Source organism: Chiloscyllium plagiosum, chromosome 7 (assembly GCF_004010195.1).
Source record: "Chiloscyllium plagiosum isolate BGI_BamShark_2017 chromosome 7, ASM401019v2, whole genome shotgun sequence".
Taxonomy (NCBI): Eukaryota; Metazoa; Chordata; class Chondrichthyes; order Orectolobiformes; family Hemiscylliidae; genus Chiloscyllium; species Chiloscyllium plagiosum.
In genome coordinates this window covers 24,123,073-24,141,829 of record NC_057716.1, presented here as the reverse complement: position 1 = coordinate 24,141,829, position 18,757 = coordinate 24,123,073, and the positions used below count along the sequence as shown (strand labels likewise).

Here is an 18,757-nt window from a genome sequence, read left to right as displayed (position 1 = left end):
AAAGTCTTACCTGAATCAGAAAGATTGCTCGCCTGTTTCAAATTCCACTTCCTTATGGAAAAGATTGAACAAATGGACTCTTTTCTCTTCAAAAGGAGAAGAGAGTGAAGAGTGACCTCATAAAAGCCTTTAAAATAATGATAAGGTTGAATGGAATAGATATGGAGATGTTTCAACTCAAGGGTAAACCGTATATAATACATAATCACTTCAGGAGGCCTTTCTATATCCACCGTGGAAAGGATGAGGAACTCACTACCACTTGTCGTGGTTGAGATACATTATATAGGTAGGTTATGTACGTGAGGATGAAAAGAATTGCAGAATATATGGAGACAAAGTAAGCATTAAGTAGGAGGAACCTCAAACACGTGTAGAATTGATGGATGCACAAGGTGAAAACAAGTCAATGTTACTTCAAAATTTCAAAATGTTAAAACTGGTTTTAAATGTTGCTTCAACTGAAAGGTAGCATTATTTGATTTCTAAACAAAAAACACACCAAGAAATTTTTCTCTTTCAAAAACTCTCATAACATTTCAGTAGTTTGTAAATGTACACTTGCAATGCCAATGCTGGAAAATGGGGTTAGAGTTAGAATGGTTAGGTGGTTATTCTTGACTGGAACAGACTTGATGAGCCAAAGGGCTTTTTTCTGTGTTGTAGACCTCTGTGACTCTGTGTCGAACATGCTAATAAACATAGCTGCAATGCAGGTGTTGGTCAACATTGAGAATGGTAATTTCTCTTGGTAACATACTTATTCTGGCTATGGAAAATCAAACCAGACAATACGCAAATCTCTCTATATTGCTGCAGTGACTTTTTAAAACTGAGCAAATTATTGAAATCATATTCATTGAGCTTGTATACAGTGTAGTAATGTCCCTATGGAATGGAGAAGTGGAAACTGTCATTGAAAATTACTAAAGTTCAGGCACAATATTTAGATATGAAATTCTGAAAACTCTCCCAATATTCCATATTATGGGTTATTTTTAACTGAGTTTTCCTCCTCTCTGATCCAAAGTCAGCCCAAATAAGATGCTTTAAAGAGCTATAGCTTTAAAAAAAAAAGTGCATTTCATTAATCCACATTCAAAATAATTCCTTTCAGGCCAGTTAGATGAATCTTAGCTTCAATGAACAGAGACTGCAACATGACAGTTATTTAAATGACACTGATCAGAATCTATACACACAACACTGATTTCTATATGGCCACTAATCCTTCTCAGAGAGAATCACTTCAGTGTAAAATTCAAGCTAACACTGAAGAGCATGTGTCATTTTTGATAAAAAGAGGAATACATCTGCTCAATTCTCTAGGGGGTAGGTACCAGTATTTACTGATGGGTAGCCAAGGATAGATTTGATTGCATCACATAATAAATAAATCGATCAAAGCAACCCCTGGGTGTGACCAGCTGGAATTAAATGTGACTCAGTCACACTGTAAACTAGATCCACCCTATGCATTCTACTGTTAGCAAGTGTGTTTTCACCAGTCATGATGTTTACCCACGCTAGCCTCCTTCAACACTGGTTACTTAATTTTACCCCATCAATATAATCCTTGAGCTCCCTCAGCGTTGCAAGTTTCATTAGGCCAGTCAGGCTTGTGTCAGCTGTTTAAATACACAGTCCAGTTTAGTCTCACACAAAGCTTTGTTCCCATAACCTGCAAATTAATCCTCTTCAAGCACCCCTCTTATTGGTTTTTAAAAAGGTCCTTTAGGATTTGACTCCAGACTTTCAGGTAGTGCATTTCAGTTATGAGCGACTGACAAAACTGCATCACTTTTTTGTCCATTTGCTCCTTTGCCAATAAGTTTAAGTCTCTCCACTTTGGTTATGCTTGAGGGAGTAAGCAGATTTCTTGGATCACAAACCGGTTGTGGAAACGTAGCAGCCAGATTGTTTCAGAGTCACAGCCTTGCACTTCCTTGTTCGAGCAGCAATTGCTTGGGTACAAATGGCATATTGCTTTCGAGCTGAATGCATGAACTGTCTATATGCAAGCACTTTTTAAACTTCATCGTTTATCTCCTTGAAAGCACCTATGAGATGGTGATTTTGGCTCCCCAAATTTTGACAACGGTTTGAAATTTAGTTGGGTCTACTACAGAATATTAAAAGCTTAATCTGCTTCCAGTAAGTTATTTGCTTACATGCCACTGGTGTTCCAGCATGCTGGATTCACTGGTTACATCAATTTATACCATTAAACTCCAGCAGCCACATACAAAGCTGAAATTCATGTTAATTTGTATCTGAATGAAGTGGATCAACAGCCCTTTCCACATGTCCAGACCAACAAAAAAAAACAAGAACATCCCACAAAAACATTAAGCAAATTTAACACATCTAAAAGGTTTTAAAGACTTTATTGCAAGAGTTCAAAGGTTATACAAGGGCCACTGACCACATTTCAGAGTTTCAATGTGTATTATCCTTGCTTTGCCTATTTCAAATATGTTACATACCAGAGATCCCATGAGTAATTACAAAATACAAATCAGACGATGGAGTAATGGTGAAATGGCGTGGCTGCAGCATCAAATTATTTAATTCTCAAACTAAGATTTCAGCTGCAAAAGTTTTTTTTTAAATTAAAGAAACTCTTCTTTCTGTTAAGTGTAGATGCTACATGGACAATTTGTCAGGCACTCCACTAGTTAGATCTTGTCAGTGTTAAATCACTTTCCTATCTAGTACTTGCCGCCTCCTCCCATTTACCATCATATTGCATTGGATACCCTCTCCATCCACCTGTACCACATCTCCTTTGCTCCATTTCCCTGGCTCCTTTTACTAACTAGCCCAACAGGCTCAGTCAATCTCCGTCAATAACTTCTCCACCTACACCCATTTTATCATTGGAATCAAGCACTCCAAAAATCAGGAGTGCCTCCTGGAACAAAGTTGTTTCCAATTGATTAACTAGGAACAATTAGAAATGCAAAACATGTTGTTCCATCTCTTTTCCTAGTCTACTTCCATTTCACAATCACCTGGTGCTTTGCAGGCTCTTTCCTACATCAAGTTCTAGATGGGCAAGAAATTCAATTTCAATTCCATATTGGCAAAAATCAAAGCCATCTCTATTTGGCTCCCACACATAGCTGCTAATCCATCATGAGTCTATTTTGGTAATGTTATCCATCTGCATTTGACCTGCAGACACTGAAACATTTCCCCATGCACTGGGCTACTCAAACCTGGACACATCCAATTTAGTGGATGATTCACTCCTAATGCTTGTCTCTTTCAAACTGCAGCTTGTACACAGCACGCCCCCCACCATCAATTCCCATCACATCTATCCTAGTTAGCCTTTATAGGTTTCCCAACAGTACCAATTTCAAAACTTTTGTCCTCTTTCCACATGTTCCTCATTGGCTGTAACTTTCCCAGTGTCCCTGCACTTATTCTTTAATCAACGCTATTTTACACATTCTGTTCAAGTGCTTCAGTTTCACGAGTCTCAGATTCACCTCTGCCTACATACCTCTCTCCAGTCTTTCAAAAACCTCCTATCCTTCTTTCAACGCGCTGTGACATAGCTTTGTTCACTTTAAGGTAAAGTACGTATTTATAAAAATACATGACGCCTCAATTTCTCAAGCAACACCAAAACACAATCAGAGAATTGTATCAATGCATTTGCTTAATTTACATTAATAGAAATTCAGTGCCGTGGAGTCAAATCTGATACCTAATTCTTGTACAGACGCAGCAAGAAAATTATATTGTATTCAAACTTAGAATATTGTACAGACTTAGAATCAAATAATCTTTTATACTCTATTTAATTAAAAAGAAGTTATATCAAAACTTCAGTTATGCTTTAGCACTACACCAGCAAACTATTAGCTTCACATTAAGAATACTTCCCTGACAGGCAAATTAACATCTCATTGATGCCCTGACTCATCTAATTAGGTCAGAATCAAGCCTGTAACTAGCAGGCTGCTGAGTTCAGTAACATGCAATTACATCCAAGTCCCATATTACAATTAAATCTCAAACTCAGGTTTCATCTCTTCAACTGCAGAATTTTGTTTCTGTTCTTACCAGTGATGCTTCCTGTCTCTTTTTGATTCACATTCATGGGATTTTTTTCTGGCATCACTTATCCATAGACATTCTGGAAAATTCTCTCTTGAAAGTTGCAAACACTTTGCACTAGGGCAGCAAATTCACTGCTCTGGTGAAGACAGCATACCATCCTGTGGAATCGCCAATACTGCTGTGTAGATTCGGATTCACATTAAAGTCTTCGTTGTCGATCACATCTTATTCTGCCAAGATGGTGCTGGGAAAGCTAAAGTCCGAGCTTGAGCTTTACAGACCACTCAAAGGAGAACGAGCATGCTACCTCTTTTAGTCAGATCCAACCTGTGGCCAAAACAAAAAGGATTGCACTTAATATGAATTTCTGGATCTCCCGGAGCAATCTGATAGGTCTGGGTGTTAGTTAATGCTGTAAGCTAACACCAGAATTACTTACTATACTTTATAAAAGGTCATAAAAAAAGAGAATTATATCATAAATCAAAGAAACAGAACCAAAGAGAAGTTTGGGATGTTGATTTTAGTCTATTAAGCATATACACAAATCCAGAGTTCCACTCCTATTTTATCTGTGTGGATGACGGTTCATCCTACAGAAAAATGGAGGAACCTTTTGCATAAGTTTACAAAACACACAAGAGGTGCAGTGTAGTCCTTGAGCACATCTTAAACTGATGATACCAAGCTGGACTTACTGCACATGTAGCATTGTACAATACCTTGACACAGAGTCATACAGCACAGAAACAGACCCTTGGATCCAACCTGTCCATGCCGAACATAATCCCAAACTAAATCAGTCCCACTTGCCTGCTCCTGACCCATATCCCTCCAAACTATTCTAATGTCTTTTAAACATCCATCACTTCCTCAGGAAGTTCATTCCACATGCAAACCACCCTCTGTGTAAAACGATGTGCCCCCATGTCTTTTTTAAATCCCTCTCCTCTCACCCTAAATATGTGCCCCGATTCTGAAATCCCCCATTCTAGAAAAAAAAAACAACTTTAAAAGACAACTTTAATAACGGGTATAGATAGTTAACTCTATCAACCTTCTATGCTCCAGTGAAAACATTTCCAGCCTTTCTTTCTCATTCAAACCTTCCATACCTTGCAAAATCTTGGTAGATCTCTACTGAACCATCTCCAGCTTAATAATATCCTTCCTGTAATTGGGTGACCAGAACAGGACATGGTATCCCAGAAAAGGCCTCACCAATGTCCTACACAACTCAACAGGACTTGCCAACTCGTATACTCAAAGGACTGAGCAACGAAGGAAGGCGTGCCAAACGCCTTTTTAACTACCCTGTCTATATGTGATGCAAACTTCAAAGAATTATGTACTGGATCCATAGATCCCTCTAGGAGAAAGTGAGGACTGCAGATGCTGGAGATCAGAGCTGAAAATGTGTTGCTGGAAAAGCGCAGCAGGTCAGGCAGCATCCAAGGAGGAGAATCGACATTTCGGGCATGAGCCCTTCTTCAGGAAAGAAGGGTTCATGCCCGAAACATCAATTCTCCTGCTCCTTGGATGCTGCCTGACCTGCTGCGCTTTTCCAGCAACACATTTTCAGCCATAGATCCCTCTGTTCTACTTCATTACACAAGGCCCTACCATTAATTGTTTAAGCCCTACTCTTGTCTGTTGTACCAAAATTCAATATCTCGCATTTATCCAGGTTGAATTATATGTGTCATTTTGCAGCCCATCGACCAATTTGATCAAGGTGTCTTTGTAATCTTCGAAAACCTTCTTCTACAATGACACCAATTTTGCTGTCATTCACAAACTTACTAGCCATGCCTTCTATATTCTCATCCAAATCATTTACACAAATGATAAACAAAAGAGGACCCAGAAATGATCCCTTTGGATCGCTGCTGGTCACAGGCCTCCAATCCGAAAAGCAACCCTCTGTCTCATCCCATTCAACCAATTATGTATCCAATTGGCAAGTTCACCCTGAATCCCATGTGATCTAACTTTACTAATTAGATTACCATGAAGAATCTTGCCAAGGGCTTTACTAAAATCCAAATAAACAACATCTCTTGCACTGCCAACATCAATCGTTTTGGTAACTTCCTCAAAAAACTCAATCAAGTTTTTGAGACACAATTTTCTTTGCACAAAACAATGTTAACTATCCCTAATCAATTTTTCCTCTCTAAATGTCCATAAATCCTGTTTTATAATCACCTCCAACAATTTACTCACACCCGAAGTCAGACACACAGGTGTACAGTTCCCTGTTTCTCCTTATAACCTTTCTTAAACAAAAAGATACAAAATTAGCCACCCTCCAGTCATCAGGCACCTCACCCATAGCTATAGATGATGCAAATAATGTTCAGATCACAATGTTCAGATCAGGACTAGACATTTATCCACCTTCATATTCTTTAAGGCCTCCCCAGCTTCCTCTTCTGTAATGTGAACTGTTTTTAAAACATCAAAGTTTATTTCCCTGCATTTCTTTTTTCACAGTAAAAACTGACAAGAAATACTTATTTAGTATCTCTTCCATCTCCGGGGGTTCAATACAAAGATGACCTCCTTGATCTTTCTCAGGTTACTCTCTTGCTCTTAATGTATTTGTAGAACCTCTTTGGATTATCCTTATCTGCCAATGCTCTCTCATATCCCCTCTTTGTCTTCTTGATTTCTTTCTTAAGAATGTCCCTACGTTGATCAAGCTATTCAATTGAACCAAGTTGCCTAAATCTAAAGTAAGATTCTCTTTTTTTTTCTTGACTAGAACCTTAATAATCTTTGTTCAACCATTGTTTCTCCATCTTACCAGCTTTACCCTTCACTCTAACAGAAACATAACACCTCCGGACTCTCATCATCACACTCTTGAACACCCCCCACATGTCAGATGTTCTCGTAACTGCAAACTGTCTACTCCAATCAATTTTTAGAAGATCTTGTCTCATACCATTAAAAAAAAATTCCTTACTCCAATTAAGGAAATTATGAAAGGCTTATCCTTTCCCATAACCATTTTGAAACTAACAGAATTATGATGGCTAGACCCAAAGTGTTCCCCTACTAGCACTTCAGTCACCTGCCCTGCATTCCTGCCCAAAAAGTAAGTCTACTTTTGCTCCTTCTCTAGTAGGAGCATTCGCATATTGATAAAGAAAATTTTCTTGAAGACATTTGACAAACTCCACCATCCAAACCTTTAACATTGACCAGGGTTACTATAGTAATAAGAAAATTAAAATGCCCCATTATTACAACTTTATTAGGCTTACATATATCTGAGATCTCCCTCCATGTTTGTTTCTCAATTTCCGTGTTACTATTGGGGGCCTATAGTACAATTTCAAAGTGATCTTTTCTTTCTTATTTGTAAGAAATATCTTCCCTAGTTAAAACCTGGAACATTAAGCTGCCAGTTTTGTCCATCTCTCAGTCAAGTTTCTGTAATGGCTATGACATCCCAATCCCATGTTCTTAAACATACCCTAAGTTCATAGCCTTACCTGTAAGATTCCTTGCATTAAAATAAATGCAGTTTAGGTCTTCAGAGTTACTACATACTCTGATTCTGCCTTGTCCTTCTTTTCTAATTGACATGCTTACGTCACATTCAGAAGCCTTCCCATCAATCCTTCCATTTACACTGCTTAGAATTCCTCCACTCCCTCTCTTTATCAGTATAAAGTCTCCCTTAATGGAACGAACAAATCTATGAACATCTATCCTTATGGTTTTAAATAATAGCAATTTCAAAATCCACATCCTGAACTGTAATTAGAAATTCAGGAGCAACTCTGCAGTACATCTATAATCGCATTTGCAGCCAACATGGACTCATAACAGGTCACAGACCAGTAGTTATCCTGCAAGCTGAGCTTTTGGAGTATATCCAAAACATGCGCATTAGAAGTATTCAAATATTTCATTTCTTCAGTCCCAGGGAGTACTTCAACAGGATATCTGAAATACTTATGTCAACCACCACATTCCTAACTATATACCTTTCTACTCACTATTATTTAGCCTGCATCAACTATACTTCTACTGCAAAAGTTCATCAAGACAGGATACAGCTGTACTGCTAAAACAAATTCCTTTACTATCCACTTGTTAAGATAACCTACATTTTAACTGTCAGCCATGCTCAGTGACAGCACTCCAACATTCAAGCCAGAAAGGTGCGACTTGAAGTCTAACCCCAAGGTCTGCAGGACATTACCTCAGTAAAAAAAAAATACTCTTTCCTGGAGTACTAAGAGTGTCTTGTACTGTTAGAGGTACTGTCTTGCATACAAGGCATTAAATTGAAGCTCCACTTATTCTCACAGATAGAACTTAAAGATACATTACAGTTCTTAATTAAAGCAAGGGGCATTCTTCCAGGCACTCTCACCAACATCTAGCTCTCAATCAGCATGACTTTAATTTTTAAAAAAAGGCTGTGTGGACAGCCAAAAAGATCAGAAAAAATAAGTAGGCCATTATACCTTGAGCGTAGTCCACCATTCACTATGATAATGGCTGATCTTTTATAGTAAATCCGCTTTCCCACTCTAATCCCATATTCCTTGATTCCCCAATCTCAGTTTTTAATCTACTTGCTGGCTGAGCAGCTAGTTTTCTCAAATTCCAAGGATTTATAACTACTTGAAATGAATTTCTCTACTTCTCAGCCCTAAATGATTGACCCTTTACTCCAAGAGCCACAATCCCCTGTTTGACACACAGTGCAAAAGGAAATTATTACAGCATGAACCTGCGAAGCCCCTTGAGGTTTTTGAATATATATCTCACCTCTCATTTTTGTAACCAAAGAACATAGACCTATTCTATTCCGATACAAAAGGCAGAACAGCCATGAAACAAAATCAGTTAAGCTCAACAGCATACCAGAACACCATCTGCAGCAGTACTTGCAAACAAATCAACACAAGAGGATAGCATATGAAGAAAAAAAAAAGTTGCAATGAAAATAAAGGAAGCCACACCCAGTTTACAATTTATTAAGAATCACTTTTAAGGAAAGAATACAAAATTTTTAAAAATGACAAAATAAAAACCTAGGGATGAAACTTAGCAAAAGTAGGATGGTAAATATTTTTGCCCCTTTTTTCTACAGTGTGGACTCTTGAGTGACCGCAGTGGATTCACCAGGACATTTTTCTGGAATTACACAAAGTCCTGATAGTTTGCTCAAGACAGACAACAGTTTGGAGTTTAGAAAGAAAGGAAACAGGTCAGAGGGAAAAAGAACATAATTAGCAATGCTGAGTCAGGGCAGGATTGCTTAATCTCTCCTATACAGATATAATATACAATGAGATAGCGAATGGGTAAAAAGAAAGATAAAAATTTTAAGATAAACAGATAATAAAAAGCGAGTCTCTCCTCCTCTTTAGTCATGTGCCTGCTACAGAAATACACCCTGCGATTTTGCAAATCCCCACAGATGCAATAATGTGCAATAGAACTGAGGCTACAAGCATTGTGACATTAATCAGTGTACTACTGACTGAACAGTTGCTCAATGAGATGTTGGCCTGAATAATTCGGCAACATTTTCATTATGAGTGAGTGAAAAGGAAGACTGGGATTAATCAGTGCAATACACAAGCTGCCAGCCAATACTGGGCAAAGTTCCAAGTAAACCGTTTACTAAATTGCAAATTCAATTGAGAAAATGACTCATACCAGTACTCAAAGTTATATTAAGTACGTAGCCTAGATACACAAGATTAGATTTTTTTTTGTTACCCAAATTACCTAATCTTCAGGACCTTCCAAAATGATAGAGACTAGAATTTTACATAAGACATAGATCAGAAGTAGGCCTTTCGGCACAGAGTTCCCTTCACCATTCAGCGAGATCATAGCTGATTGGATAATCCTTAACTCCACCATCCTGCCTTTTTCCAATAACCCTCAATTCCCTTAATGATTAAACATCTGTCTATCTCAACCTTGAATATACTTACTGACACAACTTTTACAACAAGAAATTCCATAGATTCACTACCCTCTGAAAGAATAAATTCTGTTTCAGTTATCTTAAATAGGCAACACCTTACTCTGAAATTATGCCTCTGGTTCTGGACTGTTCCAAGGGGAATGTATCTTGTCAAATTCCCCAAGAATTGTACACATTTCAACAAGGTCTTCTCTTTACAATTCAACTTCACTTCAAAAGAAAATCCATCTGTGACCAGGATCAGTCTAGAGAACCTTCTTAGATAAGGGGCCAAAGCCTGTTCTCAATATTCCAGCTGTGATCAGACTAGTGCATTACATAATTTTAGGAAGGCTGCCTTATTTTTATACTCCATCGCCTTTGAGATAAAGAGGCCAACAGTCCATTTGCCTTTCCTATTAGCTACTGAACCTATATTCTAGCTTTTAGTGATTCATGCACAAGAACTCCCAAATCCCTCTAGTCAGTAGCTTTCTGCAGTATCTCTCCATTTAAATAAATTCAGCTCTTTTGTCTTCACATTTTCCCACATTACATTTAATCAATCCACTTTTTCTATTTTTGTCCACTCACCTCATCTATCTATATACCTCTGCAGACTTTGTCTCATCCTCACTTACTTGCCTTCACAACTACTTTGTGTCATCTGTAAACTTGGTGATAGTACATTCACTTCTATTATCTATGGGGATTAATATATATTGTAAATAACTACAGTCCCAGCACTGATCCGTGTGGCGATCCATTAGTTACAGATTGCAATCCTGAAAATGTCCCCTTTAGCCAACTTTGTTATCTATTAGTTAGCTAATTCTCTATCATGCTTATAGGTACTTTTAATCAGTGTCTTTAAGCAGGTTATAATGCTTCCCTGAAGTAGGTGAGACTTGAATCAGGCCTTCTGGCTCAGATGTGGGGACACTGTCACTGCACCAGAAGAGACCACTACCCATACTTCCATACGATCCTCAATGTCATTTGCATTTATCTTATTAATTAGTTTAACATTCAATTTCTTAGCAAACAACTTCTGGAAATCTATATATATACTAGATCTACTAGTAAAGAATTCTCATATTTGTCAGCCATGACTTCCTCTCATGATGTCATGCTGATTCTGCCTGATTAGATTATGCATTACGAAATGCTCTGCTATTAAATTATTTATAATAGGCTAACATTTTCCTAATGAAAGACATTAATCCAACTGACCCATTGTTAACCTGCTTTTTGTCTCCCTCCATGTTTGAATAAGAGTGTTGCATTGGCAGTTTTCTACTATGAGACTTCTCCAGAATTTAAAGATTCTTGGAAAATTACAACCCATGGATCTACTATCTCTAGTGTTTTTTGTTGCAAAAATAAAACTTTATTCATAAAACATTTGCCTATAAGTACACACAAAGGGTTCTCAATCTGTCTCATACAATCTTTGCTGAGAGAAAAAAGGAAACAAAGATTGGATTTTGACATGGGCTACCATGCACTTTCAAAAAACAAAAGGCAATAAATCTATTACTCAGATCATTTATTAAATGTGCTTCATTACATATTACCAGATCCAAAATAGGTTGATCCGTGGTAGGATCCAGGAAACTGTCCCAAACACACAATTAATTCTTTCTTTCTGGCTAACTCTGCCAATTTGATTTTCCCAATCCTCAAGAAGATTAAAGTAATATTCAGGGTAGTGTTCCTTTCTCTGAGCCAGCTTCAAGTCCTACCTGCTCCAGAGAGGTGTCATAATATTAGGGCTCTTGTGACACAGTGGTAGTATAGCCACCTCTGGGCCAGAAGGCATAGATGCAAGTTTATCTGCTCTGGTTTATATAACAACATTTCTGAATAGGTTCAGTAGAAAATAACTGCCCTGATGAACTCCTGCATTGATGTCAATTATAATATCTTTGCCATAAATAACAGACACAACCTTCTTGTAGAAATTTGATAAGCACACAAGAATTTTGCCCCCCGCACATTAGGATTTGCTTACAGTTGCAGCATACTGCAACTACTGCATCAGCAAATATGGCATCACTTAAATTCAAAAATTAAATTTACTTTGAGCACTGATATGTTAACATTTACTGCTAATATAATGGATATAAAATAAGAGGAATTTCTTTTCCCAAAGCAATTATCAACAGCATTAGATGGAAGGTGACAGAACCAATAGCAAACACTCTTCATTCAGTAAACAGAGTCATTAGCAGTCATTACTGTTTAAAGAGTTTCTCAACAACAGCAAACTGAGCTCATGGCCAAAATCACTGCAGACGTTTAATAAGTTCTTCCACTGGCAAGTGAATGTTACTTTCATAATAGCAGGTGTAAATATGTAAAATCAACAGCAGTCAGTTACAGTAGTGACTGACAGAAGGATTATGCAATCCTCTCCATTTTGAACAGCACATGGATGTCACTATAAAAATAGGTTTTCATTCAATAAAAACAAGCAATCCTGCTCCTTTGCCTGCATTATGGTTAAGCAGATGCTGCAAGTTCCTGTTCATCAGCAGCCCAATTTCATTTCCTGAACTCCCTACACTACAGAAACAGAACAACACAGTATACCAGCTGATTTCAAAGAAAACTAGAAACTATACCAACTTTGGTTAAATTTCATTTTTATTAAAAAAAAGAAATTTAACCTTCCACAAAAGCACTCTTGCTATCAACTTCTCAGGCTGCTGAGTTGTGCGTCACTTCAGTTTCCTTTTTAGAGCTTGCTTTCCACTACCACATCTATTCTCAGATCCCATGTTTAAAGCATCTTCAATCTCTTTTAGTATGCTTCATATTACCTTTTATTAATATCACTTTGGTCACTTAGCCATCTCCAATTTTCCATTTCTGCACTTTCCCTTGTATGCACTCCATCTTTGCTTTTGTTCATTTTTAAATGCTTGTTTGTTTCTGCTCGGAGAAGGTCTTGCATGTAAAAACAACAAGTTGCTTCCTCCACAGATAGTGACTGAGTTGCTCCAGTGTATTCAGCATTTTTTGCTTCTAAAATTTAAAGTATCTTTTTAGTGACCAGTTTGTTTGATTTCAATTCATGAGCGACATGCTTTGAAACAATTTGAAGGAATTAACATTCAAGAGAATTTTTATTCCAAAGTGAAAGTATACTGTGTTATTCCTCAAGTTAAGTAAAAAGTACTAATAGTAGCCAGTGAATTAATAAAGCAGGAATAGACACGGGAGGCAATAGCCTAATGGTAGTAATTGCTGGACTGTTAACCCAGAGATCCTGGTAATGTGCTGGGGACTCCGGTTCGAATGCTTCAATGGTAGATGGTGGAATCTGAATTCAAGAAAAGTCTAATGATAACCATGAATTTGCTAGTTAGGAAAAGCCCATCTGGTTCACTAATGTCCTACAGGAAGGGAAACTGCTATCTTGGACTGCATGTGACTCCAGAACCACAGCAATTAGTGATGGGCAATAAATGCTTGCCGAGCCAGCAAAACCCTCATCCCATGAACGAATAAAACTAAAAACATTTGCGAGTTTTCTTTTACAGTTTGAAATTTTGTTTCTTACTAAACTGTTTGTTACATTGACAGCATATTAGCCTCCTTCAGAGCTTGAAAGCTCATCTGTGCTGCCCTTTTGAAAGAACTATCTAATACCACTCCCCTGCTCTTTTCCAATGGAATACAAGTTATTGTTTCTTGAAGTAAATATTCAATTGAAACTCAACTTACCAAATCAAAAATATTCCTCTCTACAGTGCTTTCACAACTTCCCAAATTGGCATACTATTAAATACACTGCAAATGCACACACTGTTGTATGTAACAATGCAGTGGCCATTTTCAGTACAATAAAATGCTACAAAACAATAATCTGTGTTTTTAAACTACTGTATTTGGAGCAAATATTAACCAGAACACCAGAGATAACTGTTTCCACCCTTCCTTATTAAAATTATGGGTGTTGGTCCAATTCTTGTATTACCATGAGGGACTCTCCTTAACCTCACCTCTCACCGGAGGCATTAAAACCACCACCAGTGGTCTCTCTCTGAGAGCACAGCCCTATGGCCCCGTGGGACTATATTGATCCATGACTGGACACAAGGAACTTAGATTTAATATCATAACTGAATGAGTCAACTGCTGAGATAATGGAAGTCAGATTTGAACTGTGAACACCAAAACCTAGGCATGGATTTTACATTAATCTAAGCTTATTGTAGAACATCTCCATTCAGTCTGCGAGCACAAACATGAGCTTCATTTTATTTCTGTACTTTACTCTCAAGCTGACATTTTTGCCATTGGCCTATTCTAGTGAAGCTCAACATAGGCTTGAGGAACAGGACCTCATTTTTGACAAGGCACTTTAAATCTACTCAACAACAAATTCAATAATTTTGGATCATAACTACATTTTGCTTCCTTTTCTTTGTAAGTTTTAGCCCCTCTCAATTTTGCTTCCCATTGGCAGTTCATTTGTTCTCAGCACATCTTTTGCTTCTTTGCCTGCCCCATCACTATTCCATTTCATACTAGAATATCAACTTTTCTGTCATTCTCTTGTCTTTTACCTATCACAGAGCTTCCTTTTGTTCTTACCCCAGCAGCCATCTTGCTGAAAACCTACTATATTTCTTACTTTCCCAAGTTCTGATGAAAGGTCCTTCACCTAAAACGTTAACTTTGTTTCTGTCATCCCAGCTGTTGACTGAGCCTCTGGGTATTACAGCACTTCCTGCTCTCATTTCAGTACTGAAGAGAGAGTGTGCTCTCCTGTCCTTTGGACGAGATGTTAAACCTTGGCCTTATCTACCTACTCTGGAGGATATACAAGATCCCATGGCATTATTTCAAAGTGGCAGCAGTAAGGTCTCCCTGGTGCCCGGACCAATAGTTTTCCTTTAACCAACAATTCTAACAGCCAATCTGGTTACTATCAATTCATGTGGGCAAATTGACGATTGGCTATGCTACTCACAAAAAAAAATGCATTGATTTAAAAGTGTTTTGGCATATTTCACATTGCTATGTAAATGCAAATGTTTCTTTTATAAAGTTGTATGACTGATCACCAGTGGCAACTTCACCATGAGAATGAATAAATGTCAAATTTGGCTCTCCTGCCAACCCTGTTCCACACCCAACCCCTTATACGCACTGCAAAAGTTAGTCTACTGACAATCAAAACAGAAAAGGGTGGATTACAACCATTTTTGTTTTAAACACAAACACAGCTTGCTCTGGTGCCCTCAAACATCTGTCTGCTCCTGCATGTCCTTTAAAATTATACCAATTATTTCAAATTCCTTTCTTCAATCATCCTTCCAGATGTGTGACACATTTTGAGGAAGGCAATTCCAGCATGCTCCTAGAATTTCCTTTAATTCAAGGTAAAGTTGAATAGATTGGAAAGTGGCACCTGAAAATCGAAAACATATGCACAGAGACAACCCTAACAGTTCTGATCAAAACATACTGAAAGTAAGATACCAAAGGTTACAAAGAAGGTGGCAGCTAGAATTACTGGGAAAGTCCATCTCAGTATAATAGCTAAGTAGTTCCATTTAAAACTGGATGCTAGTGTAAGCAAACCTAATCAGCTATGTACTTAGTAATAATCTGTTTCTAAAAAAACTGGGCAGGCAAACATGAACCAAAGCTGTTGAGAACAAAAAGTCATTACTGAAACAACAAACAATCACACTGGCAGCAGCTGAAGCTGAGTATGATCAGAGAATCAGAGTAAAGCAGGGAAACAGACCCTTTGGTTTAACTTGTCCATGCTGACCACATATCCGAAATAAATCTACTCCCACTTGCCAACATTTGGCTGATATCCACAAACTCTTCCTATTCATATGCCCATCCAGATGCATTTTAACATTGTAATTATACCAGCCTCCACCACCTCCCTCTGGCAGCTCATTACATACACGCACCACCTTCTCTGCTAAAAAGTTGCCCCTTAGCTCCCTTTTAAATCTGTCCTTTCATCTTAAATCTATGCTGTCTAGTTTAGGACTCCTCTATCCTGGGAAAAAGACCTAACTATTCACCCTATGCATGCCCCTCATGATTTTTATAAACCTCGATAAGATCACCCCTCAGCCTCTGCCACTCTAGGAAAGTTAGCCCCAATCTATTCAGCGTCTGCCTACAGCACAAGCCCTGCAACATCTGTGTAAATCTTTTCTGCACCCTTTCACATTTAACAACATCTTTCCTACAGCAGGGAGACCAGAATTGAATGCAGTATTCCAAACGTGGGCTATGCAATGTCCTGTACAGCTGTAACATGACACCCCAACGTCTATAATTGATGCACTGACCAATAAAGGCAAGTGCACCAAATGCCTTCTTCACTGCGCTGTCCAACTGTGACTCCACCTTCAAGGAACTGCAAACCTGTACCCCAAGGTCTCTTTATTGCATAACATTCCTTTGGGCTGAAAATGTGTTGCTGGAACAGCGCAGGTCAGGCAGCATCCAGGGAACAGGAGAATCGACGTTTCGGGCATAAGCCTTGGGCCCTACTATTAAGTGTATAAGACCTGGCCCGATTTGCTTTAGTAAAATGCAACATCTTATTTATCTAAATTAAACTCCAGTAATCACTGACAATGTGACACCAGTCTGCAATGTAATAAGGGTAGCGCTGAAGATGGTCTGTTGATCCAGAAACTACTGCTAATGGTAAGGGTGGTTGGTGCTAAGTGATTTTATCCCTGTGACTTCACCTTTGCAGAACTTAAAATGTCACAACAGTTTGCTTAGCCATCTGAGGTGTACACACCACTGAATAAATATAGATCTCATGAAAGATTTATTCAAACAAAAGCTGGGATGATCTTGCTATTCCATTCAGTCTGTAGAAATGTCTCAAGTTATGTTCATGGTGATCTAATTTCCTCTCAGTAGATCTGTGCAGTAACTGATATTCCAACTCTGACTGATTACTCCTCTTCTGTACGTCAATTCAACATTGCCTCGGGCTCGACTGAAAACTAAAAATATTGGAAATCACAGCTGGTCAAACAATATCCACGGAAAGAAAGCAAGCTAACAGGACCAACATACTATACAAAATCCGCGTAGCGATTGCCAGAAACACTATATCAAACAGACCGGCAGACAACTAGCAATCCGGATACACAAACACCAACCAGCAGCAAAATGGCACAACCAACTCCCCCTCATCTCAACACAAGCAGACAAAGAAGGCCATCAATTTGACTGGGACAATGTAACCATCCTAGGACAAGCTAACTAGAGACATGCACAGGAATTCCTAGAGGCCTGGCTTTCAACCAGAAATGCCATCAAAAAGCATGTAGAAATAGACTCCACATACAAACTATTGCAGAACAAAACAGGAAGTGACACCACCCACCTTAACAGACTGGATCATATAAATACCGAGCGGAGCAAAACAACAATGCTTTACGGAAGTTGCACTGATGATGTTGGTTAGCATGGTGACGAAATGCTTGCATGACAACCGACCAGCTCGGTGAGCGAACCAACAACTGCACCCACAACCTGAGCTACAAATCTTCGCAAAAACCTTAAGAATGATCACCTGGCAAAGAACCAATTTCATTCAGGTAAGAACAGAGGTAAGCCTAATCGACTAGTAACCAGGTTGGCAGGAAAACAATAATGGAACAATGGGCGAAGAGGGGGTTTGAATCCAGCCATGGTAGATCCCACAATAGGGAAAAGTAAGGACAAACAAATCCTGAATAAGAAAGGAGTTGGAAGTTAACAAAGAGAAAAAAAAGCGCTTATAACAGGTGTCAGGTAGTAAATATAATTGAAAACCAAGCTGAACATAAAAGTTTCTGAAGTGAGGTGAAAATCAAGCACGAGAAGCAAAGATGGATTATGACAAAAATATAAGCAGCTAACACAAAAGGAAAGCTCCAAAGTAGTCCACAGAGAAGGAAACTCAAACTCAAAAAGATTTAAAATTGATAAGGAGGGGGTATTGTTTAAGCTGTTGGTACTTAAATCTGAGAAGGTATAGGAAGTGAATTAAATGCATCTCAGGATGCTGATGGAAACAAGCGCAGAAATTGCACAGGCTTTGCCAATAATCTTTTGATCCTCCCTGGATAAGGGGTGGTATAGGAAGACTGGAGTTATGTAAATATACATCCTTGTCCAGAAAAGGTTGTAAAGATAGGACCAGTAATTGCAGACCAGTCGTCATTTTAACCACAGTGGGGGAAACCTTTTAGAAATAAAATTTTCAGCATAGAATTGATAGTCACATGAAAAAAGAGTTCTTTGAAAGAATCAGCATGGATTTGTTATTGCTCGATTAATATCCTGGAGCAGGAAATTCCTTTGCTGCAACTGCAGGGAAATTTTGAAGAATGTCAAATTCTGATGCATTTGTTTTTCCCTCTGCCAAGAACGTACATAACAGTTTTAACACTTTATGTCCATAAAGATAATTTTTATGAATAAAGTATATTTTTAAAAGGAGAGTTGATGATGGTAAGGATGTTAATGTGGTGTATATGAACTTCCAAAAGGCATTTGATAGTGCTGCACAGATTTGAGGAAAGTTATAGATCATGGAATAAAAGGGGCAGTAGCAACAGGAATACAAAATTGTCTGAGGTTAGGTAACGGAGTAATGGTTATTTTTCATGTTTTAGCGAAGTTCTCCAGCAATCTATATTGAGACCTTTGCTTTTCCTGATATACAAAAAAAAAATCTAG

At 38.2% G+C, this 18,757-nt stretch overlaps 1 protein-coding gene across 1 annotated transcript in view; it reads right to left on the bottom strand.

Annotated features, from left to right (window-relative positions):
- trak2 (trafficking protein, kinesin binding 2) overlaps positions 1-18,757 on the bottom strand; it is an 84,278-nt gene that overhangs the window by 50,260 nt on the left and 15,261 nt on the right. Inside the window, exon 2 of the mRNA XM_043693258.1 lies at positions 4,078-4,401. Coding sequence (XP_043549193.1) covers positions 4,078-4,132 — 55 coding nt within the window. The 5' untranslated portion in view covers positions 4,133-4,401. The remainder of the gene's footprint in view (positions 1-4,077; positions 4,402-18,757) is intronic.